Consider the following 25,563-nt stretch of genomic DNA (forward strand, 5'->3'; position numbering starts at 1 on the left):
AGGTGTAAGAGAGTGGGAATATGCAGTGCAACAAATGCTTTCTATGGATACTTATTTCAGAGCACAAGACACAACTTAACATGCTATCTCTGATGTAAATATGTCCACACATGGATTTAATTAGAAAAAAAATACAATGCAGAGAAGGCCCAAAGAATAAAAATCCTGATAATTCTCTAGTTTTCTCCCTTCAAGTCACAAAGTCTTAAGGTGAGGTAAATTGTATCCCAATTTTTATAGCTAAAAATATCCAAACCAAACTTTAAGGTATATAATACATATGTAAGAATTATCTTTGATAACAAGCATAAAAAAAGGTTGCTTCTACTTGGCACCCCTTTAAGGCAGTCAAGTGGTACATGGAGACAGAGCACACAGTAGGAACAGCGTTGACACCTCAGTACTGGTAAGCTTTCACTACCTTAAATAATGACAGCAATTCTGGCACATTTCTGATGGCTTTGTCCTGAGCTTACAGAGGGAATTTACCTGGAACAATCCACTCGGAGTTGTGCAGCTGTTGTGAGTGGGTTGCTGAGTTTGAGCTGGCATTCCCCTGCCTGTCTTCTCTCCCACGAGATCCCATGGGTAGATCCCATTTTGCCTATAACTAGATGTTCAGCAATGTCACCACTGCTTCTTTGAGGACACTTACTCGCTTTCTCTTCTCTGAAGTTCTAATTTCTTACTCAGAAATTTGTGAGCTCTGTTTGCTGAGCTCAGCGTTCACCCCTGGAGATGGGACCCTGCCATGTGCCCCATGGCTTAAAAATCTCACACAGGTTAGTGGAGTTAAGCTAGTTAGCACATGCAGAGGCAACATATTTTCAATACTGTAGCTGCTGGTATCAAGCTTTGAAACCTTTCTTCACACACAACACTAAGGCTTTGTTTCCTGATTCATAGTGTACCTGTTATACATGGTGTTCTCCATTAATCAGTAAATGTAACACAGATGCAAGAAAGGCACAGCATAGGGAAACTGCAACTACTTGTGCAACTTGGAAAACATCTCTAGTTGAATAACACATAATAGGTTCAATGCGGTTATGCAGAGACCTCCAATTCTTTAAATATATGCAGTAGCATTTGATTTGTTTCCAGCCTTTTACATTGAAATCATGTCTTTCACAACACACAACATCTGAAGCTGGCTCGCTTGTAAGAGAAACACTTTTTTTTTTTTTTTTTAAACAATATATATACAATATTTACCACAAGCAAACAAACCAAGAAAAAAAAAAAAAAGGGCAAAAGAAAAAGAAAACAAAACCCAACAACACAAAGCAAAACCCAGAAAGCCACTTCTTTATATGGAAAAGCTTTACCGGCATTCATGATGCTCCTTGATAATAGAACTAAAGGCATTCTGATGTAAACTTGTCTTCACTCTCTTTTCCCTTTGTCTTCTGTTGCAAAACCAAACTCTCACAACTTCTTTCTCAAGATTGAGCCCCTCAGCCATCCTCATAATTTCCTGAGAAGAAGGCTTACTTTGTTCTCCAAAGTGTCTCTCTAGGGCTTCTTTGGCAGCAATACTGGATAAAAGGATAAAATTTCACCTTTAAAAACTTTTCTGATGCATTCAAGCTTTCGCCACTAGTTCAGGAGAAGGGACAAGTAAGAGCACTAAAGGTAGTGACTTGGTGTGTTTCCTCTTTTTCTACATAAAGGAAACCTACACTGTAGTAATTTGCTGACATGAACAGCACCACATCATGCAGAATTTCAGCACAGGCTAATATAAAGGCAAAACTAACATCGAGTTCGATGCAATTTCAGTGGTAAGCATGAAATAATATTTATGCTTCTTGATGTTCTCTAGGAGATACTAGCTAGACATGAATGGGATCACAGGAACTGGAACAAGCTTGCCCACTCTTTCTGCCCCAGTCACACCATTGTAGGGGTTCAGCAAATGCACATTAGTGTGGTTACCTGGTTGTATCAAATAATTTGGGTTTACAAAGAGCAAGAGCTCCATCACTTACAACTTGGGAAACATATCAAGTTCTGCATCTCATTTTGTTATAGAGAGGGCACCACAGTAGTTCTAGAAATCATGGAGTTTACAGCAAGCTGGTTTAGCAATTATCACATTTTCGCAAAGTCTGCCTTAATCTATTCCTCAGAGTCAGCAGTGACCAAGGTTGAGTGGTTCAATAAACAAAATAAATTAAGACTATTATACTTTCTTACTGTCAGATAGAATTTAATTTCCGTTTGTGTTACTTATTTTCAGAAAACAGAGTATCTGTGGCATACTTATGTGCCACCAGGACACATCTGAAACTGGCTTCAGCAGTAGCTGTAATTTCTTTGGACACAAGAGGGCACTTCATGCATTATTCTGGAAATGAGGTGCAGGTATTTCTGTTACAAAAATATACAAAGGATCTGCTGGAGTTCCAGTTATTTCATTACTTCATCTGCAATATGTGGTTGGTTTCTCATTTACAGGTCTATTTCACAATATTTATTAACATTACCAAAACTAACTAATTAATAACATGATGTTCTACACACACAGAAGTCTAGAAGTATCACTGGTTTTGACTAACAGTTTCATAGGCTTTCTGATCAAAGTAGAAAATAAAATAGCTTACACAAATTCAAATTAAGTATTTTTTCTTAAGGGTATGACTACCCTAACTTACTTAGTGGGACTTTTGTTTCACATCTAGTTTACCTTCAAACATCCATTAAGAATTGATAAGAATAAGGCTGAGGTTCAGATAAAGTCTGTCTCCCTGATTAATTTGAGGTCTTCAAACTGAGGTCCTATATACTTTCAAAGGAACAACTAATATTTTCTTATTATATGTGATTTATATATTATGTATATTCTTCTTATATGTGATTTGGTCCTGAACTTCCTTTCAATTATCTGTGCCCTTGACAACCTGCCATATTTGATACTCCCAGTGCAGCGAATTTGGGTGTAAAAGCGGGAAGAATTAAAAATGCTTATTATGAGGAGTGATTTATCCAATAGCTGTTAAAAACAACACCAAAACCCACCATGTTAGATGAGCAGCCTTGAGCGGGCTCCTCTAGCCAGGGGAAACACCTAGGACAGAAATGCTCTCAACTGGCAGCTTTCACACAGGCCATACTACATAAACTGGGCAAGGTCTTGGCACTGCTGCTCAAGTCTTTACTAACTTAGAGAGAAACTGAGAGGAGAAACTGGCCTCCCAAGAGTAAAGTTTCATCCTTCGTGAGGTGCTCTGATGAGCAAATGAGCTATGAAGCATTGCCCATCCCCAGCTCACTCCTGATTGGGGAATAATTTTAACTTGAAAAGTCAGAGAGAAGTAACACATCCATTTTATTCTTTATATCAAAGGCAATATGACTAAGAAAAGAAGTCCCAAGTTGAATATGAAAGAAGGAGGTGCATGTTGTGGTTATAGGATTCTAGGGTTGTAGGACAACAGGGCAGCTTACATCTCTGGGAGGTGGCACTGCACATCGGGAAGGATCCCTCTGCAAACATCAGGCAATTCACTGTAATGGGTAGGGCCTGGCAGCACCAGGTCTGTGCCCAGAGGCAGCCAAATTCCCTTCCTGTGAAAAAATGCTACAGCTCCTTGAAGGTCCCCTGAGTGAATTCTTCTTCATAAATTATAACAGCCTGGAATATCTAAAGGAAAAGGAATTACCCCATGTTCTCACTTTGCCTGTTCGGTAATTGTTTTTGTAATATGATTTATCAGCCTACTCGGTTTTCATATGGAGTTGAGGCTAGATAGATGGTAGCTGTTGGCCATCAGAGATATGAGAAGCAGAAGGAGCTTCCAAGAACAGCTCCCTTTTTTCCATTTCGCTCACTGAAGTGCTTCTTTGTGAACTTCGAAGAATGCAATGACAGAAGATAGAGATGAGGATACAATATTATGTGTAAAAGCTTGCTCTCAAACTCCCAGACCTCAATTCTCTGGAAAAATAATGCAGTTTATTTTGGTATAATATATAACCTCCCAAAATGCAAATGAGGATGCTCTGATATCTCATTCACTATGTTGATATAATAAAATTTGGGCAGAATTGGATTTTCTTTTTCTTTTTTTTCTTTTTTTATATTGAAGGATGTTGTCACATGTTGAAAAAAAAAAAAAGTCTTTCATTGGGAAATGTAGTATATTTGGAGTAAACTGGGGGTTTGGAGGGTTATGCTGTCATTTTTCAGTAGAATGTTTCAAAACAGTGAAACACTTTGAAACACTAGCTATAGAGATTCATTAATAGGAACACTTTTATTTCAAGACCAAGAAAAAGGAGGATCTTAGCCGAAGGGGAACATGTAACCCTCTAAATATTTATTACCTTATGGTGGTTCTGCGCTTCCTCTTCCGCTCATTCACTCCAACTTTTTCACTGTATAAAGCTACATTAAAAACAGAACAAAACCAAATCAAGCAGTTGCTTTCCACAGGGAATAGAAAACAAGCACAATTATCGCCAGAAGAAAAGTCCCTTTATGTCAATGAATTAGAGCAGCATCACACATTGAAAAACTTTTTTCTTTCAGATGGTTGGTCATTTTTTTACCTCCAGCTATAAATGTCTATAAGCAAAAATGGTGTGCCATGGCTAAAGTGCTGACTCTGCGCCTATGTAAGGAGCTGCACTTCAGCCTCTTCCTTTCACCTACCGTCTTTCTTGTGATGGGTACCATCTAGGGAGACGGATTGCATTTCCATACCCCTCAGCTACCTCACCCTCTTTTGGTAGAAACATGGCCTTGGCTCCCAACTCCATTTATTCATCTGCATCTTCCATAACAATTCCTGATGGACAAGTGCTCCATCACTTCTCAGAGGCCACTGCCTGCCCACATGATCTTACCCTGCAGCTCAAGCCTGCAACGCTGCTCATGCAGTCAGCAGCTGCTGCCCACCTTATGTGTGCTTTTTGCAATATGCCAACTGTGTTAGGCCGTTCTCTGGTTTCTAGTGTAGTTACAGGGGAAGGAAGCTTTCTACCTTTGGTTCAAAGTAAACTGAAGTGCATGGCACAAGCAGCCTTTTGACCTTTTCTACTGTTCAATACAATGGCAAATCCAAAAAGTAGCATTAAGATAATTTTCTCTTTCTTCCTATGCTAGGTGAGTGCCACATGGTGGTAGTTCTGGCTTTTGCTGTCACCTCCACGCACATTGCTTCCCAGAATCCCAATTCATCCAGCTGAAAAGGCTGTTCTTTAAAACAGTCCGTTTCCTTTAAATGAACCAACCTGTTCTTAACATATTCTTTCCCCAGTGAACCCCATGCCTCTTCCTGCAACTAGAAATTACTGGACAAAAGGGAAGGAATCCCCTAGCAGCAAAAATGTTGCATCAAAAACCTCTATGCCACGCTATTCTTGTTCAGGGTTTAAAGTCCACTGCCGCAGCTGAACTCAAATCCTTTTCCCCAAGGCTACATCTCATATACCAGAGGCTGGAAGGAAGAGTTCTTTGTTAGTGAAGAATCCCTGTATGCTGCTAAACGTCCCATCTTAATAACAGCTCTGACCTATGTCACAGGACTGGAGCTTGTTTGCTGGGATGGGACTGAAATAAATTACTTCCAGTAGGTCAAGTGATGTTTCTGCTGCTCTGTACCCTCTGTACATTTCAATTTGAGCTCTTTGCTCACCCATAAAAGACAACCAAAATCTAATATAAGCACACCTTAGTAATCAAAGCTGATAAAACAAACACATTAGTCTATGGAATACATATACTAGTCCTGGAACATACATACAGGATCCTGGTTTAAATGCAAATCAATATTTAGAGGGTTTAATTTTTCTACCTCCTACTTGTTCTGCTTCCTCCAGCCACTTGGACAGTATTGATTTCAGTTTGCATGCATTCTTGAAGCTCAGCTGCAAGTTTTCAAACCGGCAAATAGTAGTTTGGCTGAATTCAGAGCCATGCACTGCAGCCAGTGCTTCTCCAACATTAGTTTGTGTGTAACCTGTGAAAAACGAAGGAAAACAAGGCACCTTGGAGCTTTATAGAAAGAGTTACTTTCCATGAGATGCTTGGCCCTTCACTGCTGACTTTTATGAGCTGTGTGTGCCTGCAGTGTCTTCAGGATGGACTTTGTCTTCAGGATGGACTTTCTGCAGAGGTCTTTGTGACCAAGTCTGAGCCCACCTCAAAGACATCTTCAGCCTCCTGTTGGTTTCAGTGGAGGTTTTCACTGATTTAATGGTTTTATACTACAATATCAGAGATTTGAGAACACCCTATATCTTTCTTTCTATAGGTGCTGCAATGGCAACAGGCTAATCCCCAGTGGCACTGCTGGTCTCTTGTTATTTGTTGCAATGACTAAGCTGCAGAGATCAAAAAAATGCTGTGGTTTCCATGGAGACACTGATTTTGTAACAGCAGCTCCCTGTTCCAGGCTGTGAACATGTATCTGCTACATTCAGGAGTCTGGCTTATCCTTCTCCCTTTCTGCTTCTGCACCAGAACAGCCGGGATCTCTTTAGATGCTGAATGTCTCACGAGGCAGCCTTTTACCTCCATTTTGGTTGCGCTTGCTCTGTGTTTCTCAGCCTCAGACCCACAGCCCATATTAACTCTTTCTTCCCTTGTAAAGCTCAATATCAGATTAGTCTTCCTGTACAAATTGCATTTTTCCCAGGAGAGCATTAAGCTCAGTCTTACAGGTTCTGTGCCACTTGCTAGCATCAGAGGAAGTTTTGCTCCCTTACAAATTCAGGGTGAAGATGCAGTAATAATAACAGTGATTAACAGCGTGGGACCTCACAAGTCTTTCTGTTGCTGTGGCTGACATCAAACACATGGCATAGAACAAAACTGACCAAGTTGCAAATACTTTTAAATGCTAGTTTTTTGTTTCAGTGCTTATTTTTACTCTGGAAATGGAACACACTAGCTTTTTAGCTGTTAAGTAGTGCATAGATGCCTGTGATAACCTTATAAGTTTTTTACATTTATAAAGCTAGAAGGACACCCTATTTTGTAATGATACAATGTCATGTTATAAGTAATAATGTCAAAAATTGCAAGTCTTCATTCAGAGTACCCAATATTTATAAGAGGCCTCAATCTGCAGTGCTGGATGTGATTTTTTTTTTTTCTGTACAGTTCAAACAAGGACGAGAGAGGCTTTTACTTTGGCATGTACCTCCATCCCCTACAGGTGAGAAAGACAGGGCCCAGTCCACCTTTGTCCTCAGCTAAGATTATCCAGTGAAAGACAAGCATCTCACTGAAGACCCTTTAATGAAATCCATCTTGCATCAGCCCCAGTAGTTCTCAGACAGCAACAAAGATATCAGTTGCTGCAGTACCTGTGTCTTGGCACACGAAAATAAACCAGGAAGAGAAGCTTCCTAATAGTATGAAAGATTCACCATGGATGTCACACATCTTACATATTGAAATGACATTGCACCATCAAGTGAAGAACTTCATAGGGAAGAAGGTGAGTATGAGATGCCATAGCATGTGTTGCCCTAAGTTGCAGAAAATTTGGGGCTGTGAAAAATAATGCACCTGCTAGTGGATGTAATTTAATGAACAGCAATAGTTTTCTCTGGACTTAAGTAATATAGGGACAGGAAAGTTTAAAGTCACTTTCTGTGTACTAAGTTGCAAAAAGCTGAAGTTCATTAATTCTGTGTAAGTCTTCTAGAAACAGAGACAGTTTGGCAGTGCAAGGCAGGATTAGAGTTACGATTAGATAAGTGCAGAGACTAGACTGTAAAACATTTGGAAATAATTTTTCTTTCACTAGAATTTCTCAGCCTTTTGTTCATGGACATAAAACACGTACCCAGCTTAATTCTCCGCAGCTTAAATTCGTTAGCAAATTTCTCCAGTTCCCTGATTTCGGGGGAGTCCATGTCAATGGGCTCTTCGACAGACTTGTTTTTTCTGCGGAACTCCTGCTTGAAGTCTGCGGCGGTGGGATCATCTGTGAGGAGGGACTGGTGCATGGGCGCGAAGCTGTGGCCCAAGGCACATGAGCTGGCACTCAGGGCATGCTCCGGGAATTTATAAAGGCAAGGGGTCAGGCTACCTGAGCAACACCAAAAAGAAAACTCGATATAGTTACTCTCTACCTCTACACAATGAAAACACACCTTCATCATCTCATAATCCAAGTCTGTAATATTTATTGTATAACGTATGCAAACGTATCAAAGAGTGAGGATCTCCTAAGAGGAACAGTCTCACGTCTCAGTATTTGAAAACTGAGCAACAGCCACTTTCACAGGCCATAGCTACCCTACCTCCTAGCAAACTGAGATGCACTTACATAAAGGGTAAATGGTCCAAACTTAAATAACAATCCAAGGCCTCACCTAGAATTAAATGGCATAATAAGATTGATGGATCTATGCCATTTTGAGCCACATAAAATGTGCCAATCTCTATTTTCTAAGACAAAGAATATTTCCATGTAAATACCATTTGATGTACAGACAAGATATTATCTTGGTTTATCTTCAGCATAAAACTTGTTTGAGGAAAGTACACAGGTAAGAGCTCAAAGAAAAAAGAAAAGAGGAAAAAAAGAAAAAAAAGCAAAAGCCCAGAAGACATTTAGCGTGATTGTTCTGGCTTAAAAAGAAATTCCTCTAGGACAAAGCAAAACTACCTTGTGCTACCGTTTTTTCACAAATATCAGAGTTAACAAGGAGGTTCAATTAAGAGTGAAGGCTGGTTTTTTTGCTAGATATTGTACACAGAGCTAAAGAGTCCCTGACTTGAGGGGGGAAAAATAAAATGGTTGGAGAAATATTAACACTCTTCCGTGTGTCTGAAGCAGCTCGTAAATTCCAGGATCTCAGGACATCCTTCCCAATTTTCTAAATTACACAAAACTTCATAGCAGAACTCTGAACTTCATTAACCTCCTACCCCTTCCTCCATTTACTTTTCCTGTCTTCACTGCCCTGATTGCTCTCACCAGCATTGGAGGTTCTAACCCCGTAGGAATACTTTATGCTTTTCACACAAGATAGCCATAAAAGAAGATTTTCTCAAAAAATAAAGGGGAAAAAAAAATGAAAGAGCAGGACTTGCTTTGCAAGGTGCTGACACTGTTTACCACATTGGGATGTGGCATGCTGCATGTCTGTAAGATGCGACTCTGGGAGAGACTTGCGGATAGCATCTCTGGAGTTGCAGGCTTGATGCCTAATAACAAAAGGTAAGAGTAAAAAGAGAAAGAAGGAAAATGTAGCTGTATTTATTTTGGACTGAAATAAAAGAAACTTCTTAGCAATACCTTTTGTTTAACACCTATGGACTTATCCTGGGGATTTGAGCAATGCTAGGAATGTTTGCAACATATATATTAATGGACAATGAAATAGGAGCATTTGGACATTTACACACAGTGAAGGAAGTCTACTGACTGTCCGTGAAGAGTCCCTATGCAGATGCATTCATCTGTACTGACTTAATGTAGTATTTCCTTCATTTTAAGGGAAATAAAATGCTGGGTTTCATTTTGGCCTAGCTCTGAGTCATGATTATTTCTTGGGGTTGTGTTAATTTGATTTGTCACATTATTTCATTGATGGCTGCTTGAACTTGCATAGAATAGCGGTTCCTCTTCCTAACTCAGTCTGCGACATGGAAAACTGAGCAGGATGCTAGCATACACTCCTAGTAAACATTCATGAGTGTATGATCTGTATGATCTTCCTGCTGAATTCAGCTAGCTTTTCATTGTGCCACCATTTTATTTTGTAGCTCCAGTGAGGGCTCCATCACCTCATCTACCGGTAGTGCACATATATATCAAGTACATCAGTCCTGATCCCTCAAAAAGTGTTGATCACCAGGGAAGTAGACAGAGGCAAGCCTAAAGAGCAGCACTGTCCCAGTCTTATAGAGAGAAATAGGATACAGAGCAATTTGCCAAGAGACACAGAAGCTTGAGGAAACTCTGGGCACTGATCCTTAATTTCCTAACCCCCTTTTGAGTGCCTTAACCCCAGTCCTGTCTTCTTTAAGCAACTGCCTTGAATCAGTCTCCTTAAAGAAAAACTGGCCAAAATCAACATGCTAATAGCTCACTCAGTTGAGGGGATGTCTCTTACCTGCCATCACCCCATAGGTAGATGATTGATTTCCATAATGACAGGAAGGCACAGAGTAATGAAGGCCTGACAGAGTGTTTCCCAAAGTCGTCATGGCAAAGCGGATACAGGAGCATATAAGTGTTTGGATCAAAGACAAAACAGATTGGACTGGTAAGAAAATGTGCGAGGATTCAAGACACAGCTTTTAAGTTCAGAGGCAGGCAGTATTCTTGCATGCAGTTTTTGTGTGCATTCAGTAAGCATTTAGCTCTGAGCCATAGCCATCACGTTAACACTGCTGGAAGTCCAGATACTTGTCCAGGTCACATCAGATGCGACTGCCAGTATAAATAGTGAGATACCTTCTAAGCCAAAACCAGAAATCATCTCATTATGGTCTCAAAGTATTTTTTTTTTTAGTATTATCTATGAGCATAACCCAGTTTACATATACAACTGAGCAAGGGAAGCATTGAACTCTCCAAGAGGAGATCAGTTCCTTTCCTCACCCAGCTTCCACACATGATTTCATTTAATCTTGCATAAAACCTTGCTCCATGTTCCCACAAAATTGATTTGCTTCACTGTTGTGCAAACCCCACAGTGAACACAGGCATCAAGGCAGGCAGTATTTCACACATTCCTAAGACTTGGGTTTCCAAAAGCAGCACTTCGGGATATGTGCTTTGAGGCATCCAGGGGCTGCATTTTCTCAAGTGCCAATCTACCAAAAACATTTCAGAGTGCTTTGGCAGGATGGTAGTGAAGCAGGATGACAGACTCTGGGCTCTTCTAAAAAGCTAGGCCTAAATCATCATTTTCCATCATCAGCACCAAGAAATACAATTATTTTCTCTCTAGTGTTTTCACAGGGTTGTTTTGGATCACCAGTGCCTGAAGAATCAGACAATTTTTTACTGAATGCAAAATGAGAGATATGGTAGTTTCTCATGCATAAGTAGGCACAGAAATTGCATATACTGTCCCCTCTAACAACTGCTATAAGTTATAATATTAAAAATTCATGTTTGTGAACATTCAGATATGTAAAACTGCACTTTAGAGCACACATTCCAGTTGTTCGAAACAATATAAGTAATTAGGAATTAGAATCTCTGTTTTTTATAACAGTAACAATAACAGCAAAACGTCCTGTTTAGATACATTTATACAGATATAAAATCTACTAAACCAGACATGCTTATACTAGTATAAGTGCATCCAAAACAAAGATTTTATTAATAATACTAAAGCATTTAGAGCAAGGCAACTTTTCTGTTGAGAAAAGATCTAAGTGTTTACTGGTGGTTTTTTTCTTCTATTATTTCATAATCCCTAAACTATAGTTTTCTATTAATAAACCCAGTATTTCCAAATTTCTAATGTGATTTAAAATTAAATATTGGGGATGATACTGTTTAAATTAAATAATGACTATTAAAACGTTGAGGATACTGCAGAACATCAGCTGTATGACATGGTACAGTATTTGAACAGCAGTATATTCACTTCTACTTCGTGATGCAGAATTGTCACATGCATTTTAAACAATTTTGACATTTAACATAAGTCATTATACAAAATGCTTTCATGTCTACTTTGTGCACAAATTCTCCTTAGATATTTTCACCATCATACCATTGTTTATTGCAATTTCTGAATCTATGTAAGAAGTTTATAAACCTTTAATTGTTATAGTAAACATTCTCTGTCACTGCTTCCATTCTCACAGCCTCGTCTGCTATATGTGGTCCTGCAAACAAAATTCCCACTGATTACAACCGTATTTGTTCTTGAGTGGTAACTAAAAAATATCAAAACCTGAATTTGAAGCAGATGAGCAAATGCTTTTGGCTGGCTGTCGCTATATACTTTTTACTATGAATCAGATGAATCTAGATAATAAAGTATGATACAGATACATAAATTTGGCCTCATACAAAATTTAAATTCTCCTATTCCCTACTACTGCTGCTAATCAACAGCCATGTTAGGATATTTTGAATCTCCTGCTTAATGTATAACATCCTGTTATCTAACACCAATTCTCAGATTTCATTACTTACATGCTTTTTCTTGGTATTAAGATGTTTTATTACCGATGTATTTCAGCATAAAACTAGTTCCTTGTTAAGGCTCCAAGTAAAATTCTTACCTTAATGCAATTTCAAATAAATCAAAACTATTTATTTTTCTGTTCCTGAAAATTTTCCATCAACAATTCCTCTATTCCAGAATCCCACTTCTGCAGTTTTAAGGTTGCAAGAAAACCCTCTTTCTTTCTCTGACTCTCTCAGATAGTTCAGTGATTACATAGTCCTTGTATTTAAATGCAATTAATTGGATTATATACACACACAAAATTCAAAACTATTAATGAGACTTCAAACATCAAATTTGAACATCCCACTTAAATTTTTAGTCTTGATTCAGTTGGCAATATACGTTATAAAGTAATATTTTTCCTTCTTTAAACCTTCCCCAAATTATATTTATACCTGACCACTTTTAAATACATTCCTATTTAAGGTAATTTATATAATTTTAAATTATAGTTCCATAGTAACCAAACTTTAAATTAGTTTACATAACATCTGTCATTCAAGACTATATAGCCATAACAACAGTAACTGTTTGAACCTGTTCTAAGTTAATGCATCAGTAGCATACTTGAGCCCAAATTTGTAACAAATTAAGAGAAAGCTACAAATTTCAGTAAAACACAAACATGTGGTGTGTCCCTGATTCACTCATCATGCAGTTTTGTGAAAATGCTTCTACTTCAATGTAGTCCCAATCTGACATACGGCATTGATACCAAACACTGTAAATATTGCAGAACTTGGTGAACACATAGCATTCAGAAGCATTACAAATGACGGTTACTGAGAGCGAGATTATTTTTAAAAAGTACCTGTAGACATAACATTGGTGGCATGGTTAGAAACTGGCAGGCACTCTGCGGCGCTGTGATGCATTATCAGAGGCAGAGAGGTAGAAGAGTCAGAATTCAAGGGTACAAAGGTGTCAGATGAAGCAAACGCTTGGCAAGTCATACCCTCCAACAAGCAAAAGAGCCACTTGCCCCTGTTTTCTAACAGAACAGATCCAGCGCGATTAACAGCAGCTCAAACTGTATTCTAGGCTTTTTTACCTGCGTATACATATACAGGAGGGCTCCAGAGCACAGGGAGGTCGTGTGCAGGTATTTATACCACTAGGAAATCCCTTTATCCATTTTAATGTTCTTCTTTCCCAGCAATATTGCTATACTGCTACAGAGCCTCCTTCCTTCCCACACAAATACAATACCTGTCCAATTAATGGTGGGGGAAGAAGAGGGAAACCAGAGACATGTTTTGACAGATATTTTCAATTAGGTCTTTTGTGAAGAACAACGGCCAGAAAAAAAAATATAAAGTATCGTCTCCACAGTCAGTAGCAACGAGACAGGTATGTTTAATGCTAAATAGGTTTCCACAGTTAACACCTGCCCCCAAAATCTCATCGGGGCAATTTTCTGGAAGGCAACCCCACTGAGAGCTCAATCAGAAGTCTTCAAAAGTCAAGAACCTATAGCAAAATAATCTAAATTAACTTAATTCCCAACAGTTGCGTAGTGATCATTTGTCTTAACATGCTCTAGTATAAACCAGAGACATGTAATTTGGAGCAGCTGTATTCAGGAAGAAGCTTCTAAGCAGATAGCTTTACATAAGCATAAAGTGCTAAATGTTCATCTAACATAAACACTTGAAAGAGCCCACAGTGTCACATAAAACTCATTCACAGTTCCCACTATCAATTTATACTACAACATCTACAGTCTCATCCAGAAGGTCCTAGTCGTTATCGTGCTACATGCTAAGTAGAAGCAGGGTCTTTTCTCAAAGAATTTACTAAGTGATTTGTTGGCATGAGATTAATGAAGATTACTTCAGTGTATCATAGTCACATATTCAATTTATATATTTTACAATTTAAAGGAAAAAATGGCACAGGGGGTCCTATTTCCTTTATTTTTACTTTTCAGGAGGTAAAAGGTATGGATGTGGAGGGTCTTTTGTTGTCTGTTTCTAGAGTTTTGAGGGATTCTGGTATGGGGGGTGTTTTGAGGGTTTTGTGACTGAAGACAATTGGGTCTCATCTTTTATTTATTTTATGTAAAGACAATGACGCTTTCTGTGTGTTTGGTATTCAAAGCTGGTTCAAATGTCTGAATTATGATTTTGATGACATAGACCTCAGAAGCATGACATGGGAACCATCATACATGTTATTGTGTCATTTTTCATGGATTAGTGAAGAAAAGCAGTATTACATCAAGCCATTCTGTAGAATCCTTTGTATTACCTGTAAATGCGTTAGGGGGAAGGCTGTGTCTGAGGTTATTGAGAAATTTTAAACAAATTACTGCATATGGCAAAGTGCACATATGCTTTTACAGTAGCGAGGCTCTACACTCATAACTACTATCTATACATGTACTTTCATATTGCAAAATATACAAAAGCTTTTAAATAATTGCAATGTTATGGAAGTTATTGTCAACGAATGAACTGCCATCTATATCACTTTGGGTTTGGCCTGATATATATTAACATCTGTGGATTCATGAGTATGCTGACTGATGAGTGAGAACAAAGTTTTGAACTCTAGCGTTTCATTCAACTAAGGGTGTATTTGGAACCCATACAATTCTCAGACCAGAGCATGGCACTGAGGGAAACTAGAACAGAAATCAACAGAGATGACACTGCCTTATATTAATAACACCCTACAGACTATAAGTTCTCAAATGGTACAACCTTCTTATGACACACAAAAATTGTTAGCTCCAATGGCAGATGTGTAACACTTGGCCAGAGTGCTACACATAAACTGCTACTCAAGTGGGTGGACATTCAACAATTATTTTAAGCATTTTCATCTCTGGTAACCTTTTCTCCCTCAGCAAAGAGCATGGTACATCCACAACGAGCTTGATTCCACCTACCTACTAGGATTTTGAAGCCACGGGAGAAAAATAAACAGAATAACTTTACAGCACTGTCCTTGAGAATTCTTTTTTCTTAAATCCCAACAGGTAATATTTCTACTGCAAATTCATAACTAGAAACAAAGAAGTTGTAATCTGTCCTGAAGTACAGGGTGGAGCATCCTTCCAGATTTCTATTTCTTCCTGAGGTCAGGAGACTTACCTAACTTTGTCCGGGTGCTCAAGCCTTCCAGACCTATACAGTTCATTAGAGGAGGTGGTAGTAGGCTTATGAAGGGTGCTCACACGCAGAAGCTGGGACTGAGAGACACTGGGAAAGTACATGCAGCCTGGGATCATGAGGTACTGAACCTTTCCTCAGAGTTCAGTAAAAAGCTGTTTTGTGATGTCACCCCAGACACCACCTTGAATGAGTTTTTTATGCCACTATTTAGTGTTGTACTTCATACTGCTGAATGACTTGGATTTTTATTTTTATCTGGTTGTGCTCCATTACCTACTTCTTGCTACAGGTAACAACTTCACTACTTTCGTTTCCATTATGGCTGATTTTTTCTTTGTATTCAGTTTAAAATAGTTATTTGGCAGCATTTTTGAGGACCCTACATGTCTAGACAGTTACCAATATGAAGTATTTGACAAATTTCACATTTGTCCTCATAGCATAATAGAGTTCATTTCTAATGAGAGTAGCACCTCTCCTAAAGGTTTGTTACAACCCTCTGTGGATACTGTGCTAAGTTTTCTATTACTTCTGTTCCACCAAGAAGGAGCTGTTGGTGGAAAAGCCCTGTCACACCAGCCACACTTAGATGTCTGACGGGGCTTCTGATTATTTGCCTTACCCAAAGCTACCCTGTGGGTTTGTGTATTATAATTTCATGGTCAGTTTGAAAATTGTTTCACAGCAGAAGGGTTTTGTTGATATTTGCTCTTCTTATGCCAGGTTGTATCTAGATCTGCAGTAACAGATAAATAGATACTCTTCTGCTTGTTTAGGGAGGTTTTGGGGCTATGTGGACCTGATAAGTGCCTCCTTACTGCCACACTGACTTCTCAGGAACCTATGCCAGATCTTTGTTCAAGGACATTTCATTCTGGCCATGAGAACATGTTAATAATTAGCAAAAAGGATGATACAATGTTCCTCTCCTGTGTCAAGAAAGAATCAGACTTTGGGACTGGTTAAGTTGGGTTGAATTAACAGCAGTTTCTCTCATCTGACCACAGTCACAGAAGACCCAAGTTGTTACAGGCTGACAAAACCACCAATGAGAGACATGGAGTGATGGGGTTTTGTTGGTTGGTTGGTTTTGTTTGGTTTGGTGGGGGTTTTGTGTGTGTTGTTTTTTCTTCTTGTTGTTTGGTTCGGGTTTTTTGTGTGTGTGTTTTTGTGTGTGTTTGTGTTTTTTGTGGGATTTGTTGTTGTTTTTTTGTTTGTTTGCTTGTTTGTTTTTAAATCTTAATCTTGCAGAACCATAAAAGCTACCCAAGGTCCTTTTTTCCTCCTCAAAAATCAAAAGGATGTGCCAGTCTTCGAACAGAACTACTTCCCCTTACTTTGTTAGGTGACCTATGCCTGTCTGCCCTACAAACTGCAATATTTAGCCAGATCTTAAAAAGAAAGACAGTACTGTACTAATTAGGCACTAATAATTCCCAATCTGAATCTCAATGCTCAACATCCCAAGTTTTGAAAACTTATGGAAACCAAATAGATGCGCCCTTTACCAGTGAGAAAGTGCTTTATGATTAAGAAAGGCTTCACTGGACATAATCAAGAGGACCAGGTGATGCACATGAAAGTCATTAACCCAGAAAGCCGCCTCTTCCTTTGTTTCTGAATTGTCTTATAACAGTTAAAAATGGAAGTGTAACAGTTCCTCTGAGGAATTCTGCCAGCAATTGCAGACCTGCCTCCATCTATCCCTACACTTAGAACCACTGTCAAAAATACAGTCGTTTTTTGGGATGGTGATATCTTGTTGGTACATGTTACAGTAAAGTCCATATGCCCTCTTCTGAATCCTGAGATGAAACTGGATTTTCAAGTGGCTATCAATTCTATAAGGTGCCTAGGGAAAATTAAGATTTTAATGACTGACCGTCTTTTTACAATCTCGTGGTTGGTATTTACTGAGTTGGGTAAAAACCATAAAATAAACACAAAGGAAACACAAAACTACTTTCTGTTTTGTTTCTGTTTTTCCAGTAACAGTCTTTTGCAGATATATGATAAAACAATGGATTGAGCATTCTCCAACTTCAGTCCAAATTTCTGTAGTGCCAGCTCTACTGGGGCTTTCGGTTGTATCATTCCTCTGTGTAAGGTATTGTCTTATTTTATTTTACTCCTGGCACACTCGGCACTGTTCATCAACCATGCGAAGCTAAGGAGCCTGTCTTACCTGTTCTGCATGAAGCAATCAAGCTTTGCCCTCCCAATGCTGTGTAACAAGAGCATCTACAGAGCACAGTGGAGGCCATTTCATGTGCACACAGACTCTAAGAGACCCTTATTGGAACAGAAAGTGCTCCGATCCTCCTCTCCCAATTTCAGCACAGTAGCACACTTGGGCCTCAGCCTCAGGCAGAAATGCTCTATCATTGCTGCACAGACTACATCAGAAAGTTGCTCTTTGAAGCCCACAGTAACAACAAGAGCAGCCACAGCTTTCCTTAAATACAGATATCTGGGCTCCTCCTCAGTGTCACAAGTGTACTCCATTTTTCAATGATTTATCTTCACAAAATGAGAGGTCTCAACAGTAGGTGATATCAATAGAAGCTGGAAGTACTCAATGTAGTGAAAAGGCAAAGCTGAGAGATATTTCAGCACCTCTCAGAAATTAACATTAAATACACCAGAATTATTACAAAAAACCAGTGAACTGGATACAAATAAGCACCAACATTATAACTGAAGATTCCGTGTCTTTTTTTTTTTGCAAGATTTTAATATTTTCAGTACTTTACAACTGCGGTAAAGATCTGCATGTTTACACAATTCTTCACCTTATTTTTACTATCTGGGAAGATCCTTAACTGAAATTACTATGCTCATGTTCTTATTGAAATACTAAAAAGACAGAGGAATATCATAAATTTATGGTTTACTTCCCACGCTGTAAATGAAAAAGACATGTCTAAGTACACTACACTGTGTATAGGAAAAAAAAAAAGTCTTCTTTCTTAGGTAAGACATAAATTGACTAACTGTCAGTATATGCCATGGATAGTTTCATCCACAAATGATGGGAAGGGAGGGAGGATTAAACATATTCAAGGAAGACACTTTCCCAGGGACTGGCATATTGCAGTTCACTTTTAAAGCCTATAGAAGGCTTATCCGGTCTTGCTGCCAAAGTCTGGTTCATTGCAGTCTGAGAAAAAAACATGTGTAATTGCATTAGAGCAAACAATAGCCTTAAAGCCCGATTTAGACCAAGTAGGACTACTTGATAAAGACCAAAAAGAACGTAAGATTATTTGTTTCGCTGAACCACCTGTCTTTAACGTTAGATCATCTCTGCAGAAAAGAGCCCCTGAGCGTACAGTACAGACATGATCTGCTATCTGCAGGGAAAGGTGCTGTTCCCACGGCTCTCAAAAAACAATCTGAGCCTTGTCAGGAGCTCCTTGTACAGGGAGCATCATAAAATATATTTAAAGTTATAGGTAAGATTTGCTAACTTCAATAACACAGATATACCTGTTCCACTGGTTTGTTTTGTGCTCCCAGTCAGACTGATGCTTCTCAAAATGTTATGTATTGCACATACACTGCTGGAAAGAGACCCTGACAACTTGATGGCAGTGGTCCAAACTCGTTCCAGTGTAAATCTAATGAAAAGCAGTGCAGGACCAGGCTGCAAACAGTTGTGACTGGGCCCAGCCAATGGACCTATACCAACCATGATGCTAGTCAAGTATGTGGAAAAAAATATATATAGTTATTATCCTCAAAACATTTACGAAGTACTGCCACTACAAATGATTTTGTAGTTGTTAAAGGCCAGGTTTAAAACTTAGATGTGATACGGTTGACTCATTTTCAGTTTGTTCAGGACCACATAACTTATTTTTCCATGTATTTTTTTCAAAAATTGGAAATTCTCCATTTTGTATGCCTGGTTAGGAAATTAATTTCATTCAATGCTATTTCTAACAACCTACCTTTTCAGCAAGTGCTCTTATTCCTGTCCAAGTGAATTCTTTCAGTTTTTCTTGCGTCTTTTCAGAAAGGGTGTCTGTAGCACCAGGAAGCTGTTATCATGCAAACAGGGCTCTTCCTGAAGTAGCCAGACCATTAATTCTTTCCTAGGTTTCACTTTATATTACAGTGCTTTTACAGTTTCTGTAAATATTAATGTAAACTGAATATTATGTAAATGGTAAATCCTTGCGAATTTTACATTGTCTTACACCTTAGAAGTACTAACTTATTTTTTATATTTTTAAAAGAAGTTAATAAACTCTGTTCACATCAGATGGAGTTGTGAAAACAGTTACTAGTATTTGACTTTATTATCTACCTGGATCTAAGCTGAGTTTTCAATTATGAGTCAAACTTCGGCAGTCAGAAGTAATATTTCTTGTTATTTTCAGATTCAATAATGTGCTCAATTACAAAAAACTACTTTCAAAAGATCATATGATTCATCCATATGATATAGGATATGTTTACCAAAACTTAGTTAAAACAACAAGAAAATCAGAGTAGTTTTGTAAGGAACAAACATTGTAAAAATCGTATCTTCTGCTAAGAGTACAAAGATAGAAGGAAACAAAATGTAAAAGACTGAGTGTAAGCTCACCAGGACAAAGTACAGTAAATTAATCAGACATATGACAGCTTTCCAAGGTAAAGCTGCTAAGCCAGATCCCTGAATTAATAAAACTCTCCCCAGAAAATCATCCAGACCACCCATTCAAATACCTACCAACCTAACACTAAATAGTAATACTAATTTATGAACATTACATACAGCCTAAGGTCTAATCTCTGCAATTTTGCTACGAATTAGTCCTTTTACTATTAAGGATGACAAGATATGTCATAAAAACTAGAATCTAACTGGCAGCACACGCTTTCCCATAGTCACAGTGCAAAAATCTACCAAACATAACTTATTCTCAGACACTGGGCTTATAAAACTAAACAATTGTATTAAATGATGAAAATAAGCAAACCCTCAAATGTTTTTCTTGAAAACATCTTAGACTTCATGTACCTCCAAAAGCAAAAAATCTTTTCAGTTCCCAGAGAGGGCATCAAAGGCTAACCTTTTGAAAGGATATCAGAAATTCCATTCTGGAGGTCAAAAATCCTGAAAGGATCAGGGTACATTTAAAGGCTCAAAACGTTATTCCATGGTTGTTTATCACAGTGAGATGCCTTTAGCATTACAGCCTGTTCCTTCTTTGAGCAACATACATACACATTCTGTTATTTTCCTGGGAAAATGTACTTCACGATCTGGTTTTACACCTATTTCCAGCCCTTGGTGAATCACAGCAAAGTCTCAGCAAGACAACCCTCATGGGCACCTTCACCCCCTTCTCGCCTCATAGTGTTTTACCATATGTTCTTAATGTGACCTTGTCTCTGACTCTTTATGGTTAACTTAATTAGAAGAATACCAACAAAACTTTGGTGGTCTAGACACTTATTATGAACTGCCATCAATTTCACATGATTCACACCCAGAGGCAAGTGTGTGCCTCATCTGCCAACACCTCTCCAGGGAAGGTAACAATTGAAATGAAATTCTGGGAGACTGATTAATACTTTTGCCCATTGCTCAAATTTATTGGGAACTTGGGACAAGGATTAGTTAAAACTCACAGGAAATGTACTAAATAATGAGGATTCTCTTGTTTTGTTTTGTTTTGTTTTTTCCCCCCCTTCTACTGCCTCTGGAATAACAGTCACCCCCTGATGCTCACATCTGCTCCCCTCCTCTGCTTTGCGTCTCCCTGTCTGTACTCCCCACTCCTCCCTCATTACGTGTCACAGGAAAAAGGAACAGGTTGATATGGATATATTCCCAATTATATCTGGATTTGTGACCAGCAGAACTGATGAACAATTTTCAGCCATATAGTTGTTCCAAACCTGAAAGCAAAATCTTCAGTTTCAACAATTTTGGCATAGAGTAAATGAAATCTAGGTATTTAAATTGGAAGTTTCAGCTTTAATGAAGAGGCCTCACCTAATGTTCTGGGCATCTTAGATAAGCTTTCATAAATCAAATTTTTTTTTTTTTTTTTTTAATTTGAGCTTGCATTAGATAAAACATGCAAAGATTTTTGATCTGCAGTGTTACCAGTGTTGTTTAATGCAAATGATACATATAGCTTATATAGAATAAACTGTTGGAGAAAAGCTTTCTAGACAAACTGCAACCTAAGACATTCACTCTTCTGGGATTAATCCAAATCTGTGATAATTAATCGAACTACAATATTACTTCTAAGATTTGCAGTAGTGAAGGCACAAGATAAAGGTGAAGTCTATGGATTTTTCCAAATTTAATTTGAATGTTCTGAGGCTACTGCCTTTTATTTTTCAAACAACCCTAACACTTTAGATCACAACTTATAAAGACATATTTTGCTCCTTCTTATCAAGACAACTGTAATGTTCATACTTCATCCTGAAAAATATATTCATCTGGGTTCAGTCTAATTAAAATGACAGCAATGATCAAGTGAAAAAAAAACAAACCAAAACACCCCAAAACCAGACTCTCAAGTATGTTTAAAATTTTAGGGTAGCGCTTTGATATCCTCACTGATCAGCATGTTAAGCAGTAAGCAGTCTCAAAATACTCCAGAAACACTACTCATTACACATACAGCTGGCAAGACATGGGCTAAATGGGACTTTCTGATTTGTTAAAAGGATTACTGATGAGAGCTCAATTATTTCTGTGCTCATGGAGTTAAGTGATAAAATAATACTGCTTTCTTTCATTATCTGTGTAAAATAAAGGTCAACAGCTGGCTAGAACGATCAATACCTAGAAGAGACTATTATGTGAGCTCCTAGAAAATCCTAGTGATCTATATTCATACCTGAACTTTGAGTGCACACACTGAATTGATGAATATTAGTGTATTAAACAGAAAAACATTGTCAGCTCAACATGGTCAGTGGTTTAGAGTTTCATTACCAAACAAAACATCTTGCAAATAAAGTGATTTCATTAGAATATTCAAACCACTGACTGGCTCAGTCTGAAGGTTATTTAAAGTTCTTGGAAATATGAGACAATGTTTTAGTTCTTCAATCTCATGTGACATTTAAAATGCGTTATTCTTTAGGAAAACATTTAATAATTCTCACTAAAAATGTAATCCCAACAAGTCAATTAATCATTACCAAGCAGTGCTGAGCCTGAAAAGTGCACCTTCTCCGTAAAAGAATAATCATCATGGTATAGCACAGCTGCGCCCTTTGATATCTCCTTCGATATCATCTGAAGACCTCATCATTGTCTCCGAAGGTATTGCTTCCATTTTACAGGTGAGGAAACTGATGTGTTAGGCAACTCGCCCACAATAATGCATAATCAATGGCCAACCTAGAGACAGCAGCCAGATCTGTCGGTGACATTTTAATCATTGCTTCACTTAGAAAACTAAACAGCTTTTAAATGTATTCCTGTGCCATGGGGGAAAACCTGAAATGTTTTACTAGGTAGACACAAGGACTCAAAAATTCCATTTGCACTTTCCAGGGTGGGTCCAAGGGCAAAGGACCATACTCATCCAGTCTGCAAATTCAGAAGCTGCCATCCAAGTTCTGAGCTGATTCTGTCTCAATACAAGTTGGCAGGGGAGAGACCATCATCTCATTTCAAATATGTTAGAATGAGAGTCAGGGAAAAGGTGATTTATTGTTTTTTTAAAAGTAAGTAGTAAAATTATCTTCTTCATGTATTCACTCCTCTTACATTATTGCTCAGGTAGAAGTCAGAAAGCAGGATTCTTACCAAAGCAAAACACAACTAAAACAATAACGATGGAGAGGTTGTCATGAATAACTGGCATGGGACTATGAGAATTACTTATTGCTTGAAAGTGTTCAAATGTGTTCCTTTCTCCCCAAGGCAAGTATTTTAATGCCTCTCATTGGAACTGCACCTACAGCCCTTCCACAATATCACTGCTCTCTGAACTAGAATCTCACTCTCTTCTTAAAATGCCCAACCACACAGGTACTGTGCTTACAGAAACTAAGCTGGAAGGCAGGCACAAGAGGGTTTTGAAATTTCCTTTTAAATCACAGCACAGCATTTTAATCTGACAGCATACACATGTAATACATGGTGAAAAGCTTCTCACCATACTGGCAGGTGTGCTGGCCTGAGGGAGTAGACATTTAAATAAAACACTGTACCATTTTGCAGGCGTTAAAAAAACCAAGTGTGACTAAAACATGTCAGTGAGAGGAGGGTAGCAGGAGAGGGGACTTCTTTACAGAGAATTACCCTGGGCAAATGAAACCCCAAGTTCGGCTCGATGATGTTTAGACTCTTGAAATCTCCTCTTTCTTCCCATGCAAGGAAACCCTGCATTTGGGTCAAGGGCAGAGAGAGCAGCAACAGGCTGCAGGTAGGGAGCACGATCCAGCATAGCTCCACTATGGGTGACCTCCTGTGCCACATATGATACCTGACACTGTTGTGCAATGCCTTCCTCCTGCTCCACCACCACCAGAAAGAGGCAGTTGTCCAACCTTCACCTTCCCCCAGGGCTGCTGGCTGGCCTGTGGGGCCAGCAGGTGACTGAGGAACATCAGCACAAGACACAGCCTCCCATGAACTTTTGCATTTCACTTGTGAGGTGCAGCAATTGGATAACTTTGTAGAAATTGCCTTTGGGAGGAGGATTTCTTCTCTTCCAGAGTTGACAAACACTCTCCAGCTTGTTATTCCCCAGTGCCTACAAGAACCCCATAGGAACTTAGAGGATCCTCCAGGTGATGCCTTTTTTCTTCAACTGCCAGGCCATGCCTATCTTGGCACAGTGGCTGCTGGAGCTTGACTTTTCAGGAACTCTCCATTAAGACACTCTTGCAAAAGATGCATTAAGTCATGGGGCCCCCATAGTACAGAGCACAGTATACACAACCTAGGAACTTTAAACATGATTTTTCTCCACCCACTCTTTCTTATGAGAGGTAGTCACTGTTACAGCCTCCCGTGCATAGCAAAGATAGGGTAGGGAAGGAACACAGAGCAAAAGCTGACCACCATTCTCTACACTTTTATACCACTTACCATGATATTGCAACGGCTGAAGGGAAATAAGGAAGGTATTTCCAGGATGACATAAGCCAGTACTTGTATTAACATAACACCAAGAAACACGATAAGTATTCTTCATAAATCACTGTCAAACTATCAGGTTTCTTTACAAGAATAAGTATCCACATACAATGTTAAATAACAAGTCGGTAATACACAAAATTCTGTGCAGACTACATACTCCAAGAGGACTATACCCAAGGAAACACTAACCTTTCCTATGCACATTACCCAGACAAAGGGTGTGAAAATACAGAAATGAAATTAACTCCTTGTCCATGTAACATAGCCTAGGAAGGGGTGATGGAAAGAATGCTAACAGAATCCCCCCCCACATTCACCCTCTCCAGTTCAGAAGCTTCTCAGAAGCAAAGTGGAAGCAAGCACAAAGGCGTGATTTGAAAACTTCTTTGAGTTCAGCATCATCTCAATGGATGATGGTGCCATATACCTACCACCACACTATGAAGTATATTTACAGACATAATTGTTGGCATCAATAGTTCAAGTGAAAAAATAAATAAAATAAATAAAATAAAATAAAGTAAAATAAAATAAAGTAAAATAAAATAAAATAAAATAAAGTAAAATAAAATAAAATAAAGTAAAATAAAATAAAATAAAATAAAATAAAATAAAATAAAATAAAATAAAATAAAATAAAATAAAATAAAATAAAATAAAATAAAATAAAATAAAATAAAATAAAATAAAATAAAATAAAATAGGAAAAGACCATGCTTACTGAACTTTCCATAACACAGTCCATTATAAATCACAAGAAAAACCACAAGCCAATCATCTATGTGCAACATGTTACCCTGCAAAATGTAATCTGGTTGAGTGCATCTTCTCTACATCCTTGGGTTGACCAAACAGATGAGAAAATTTTTCTCTTTTCTGTCACCTTGTTCCTTCTCTTTGTGATTTACTCCTCTTTTTAGACCGTACTTCCCCTTCAGCTTAGAATTTGCTACAATTCCATTTTCTGAGCTTCCTTCAGCTACTCAGTTGATTCAATCACATAGTGCAAAATCACTCATATTAGAGAATACCACCTTTTTCTTGTTGTCCATAAAACTTAAAAGTACAAGTTGAAGAAAAATTAAAAAAGGAGCTGTCATGTCTGAAAGTCAGTTTTCACACATTTTTTTCCCCGAGATTAGGTACAGTCTAACCTTT

General features: G+C 38.3%; 1 protein-coding gene across 4 annotated transcripts; it reads right to left on the reverse strand.

The window, feature by feature from the left end:
* Positions 1-1,324: 1,324 nt before the first annotated feature.
* On the reverse strand, positions 1,325-13,121 carry POU1F1 (POU class 1 homeobox 1). Of its 4 annotated transcripts, none has more exons than XM_065855300.1 (7): positions 12,980-13,121; positions 10,084-10,149; positions 9,055-9,172; positions 7,803-8,044; positions 5,802-5,966; positions 4,330-4,390; positions 1,325-1,538 (listed from the first exon to the last, which is right to left on the reverse strand). In XM_065855300.1, the coding sequence occupies exons 1-7, from the start codon at positions 13,119-13,121 to the stop codon at positions 1,325-1,327; spliced, it is 1,008 nt and encodes a 335-aa protein (XP_065711372.1). The 4 variants fall into 4 exon arrangements, with proteins under 4 accessions (XP_065711372.1, XP_065711364.1, XP_065711388.1 ...); XM_065855292.1 differs by having other exon boundaries at positions 10,084-10,233; XM_065855316.1 differs by lacking the exon at positions 9,055-9,172 and adding an exon at positions 10,954-10,959 and having other exon boundaries at positions 7,803-8,048.
* Positions 13,122-25,563: the final 12,442 nt, after the last annotated feature.

This window comes from Patagioenas fasciata, chromosome 1 (assembly GCF_037038585.1).
Source record: "Patagioenas fasciata isolate bPatFas1 chromosome 1, bPatFas1.hap1, whole genome shotgun sequence".
In the NCBI taxonomy this organism is placed as follows: Eukaryota; Metazoa; Chordata; class Aves; order Columbiformes; family Columbidae; genus Patagioenas; species Patagioenas fasciata.

What these genes read in the sequence shown, in the direction of transcription:
- POU1F1 (XM_065855292.1), bottom strand. Translation starts at nt 13,121, where the DNA reads ATGACTTGCCAAGCGTTTGCTTCATCTGACACCTTTGTACCCTTGAAT. An exon ending in CACCAATGTTATGTCTACAG is followed by an intron (nt 10,234 to 12,979) that starts GTACTTTTTAAA and finishes TTTTCTTACCAG; the next exon opens with TCCAATCTGTTTTGTCTTTG. An exon ending in GGAAGCAGAACAAGTAGGAG is followed by an intron (nt 4,391 to 5,801) that starts GTAGAAAAATTA and finishes TTTTTAATGTAG; the next exon opens with CTTTATACAGTGAAAAAGTT.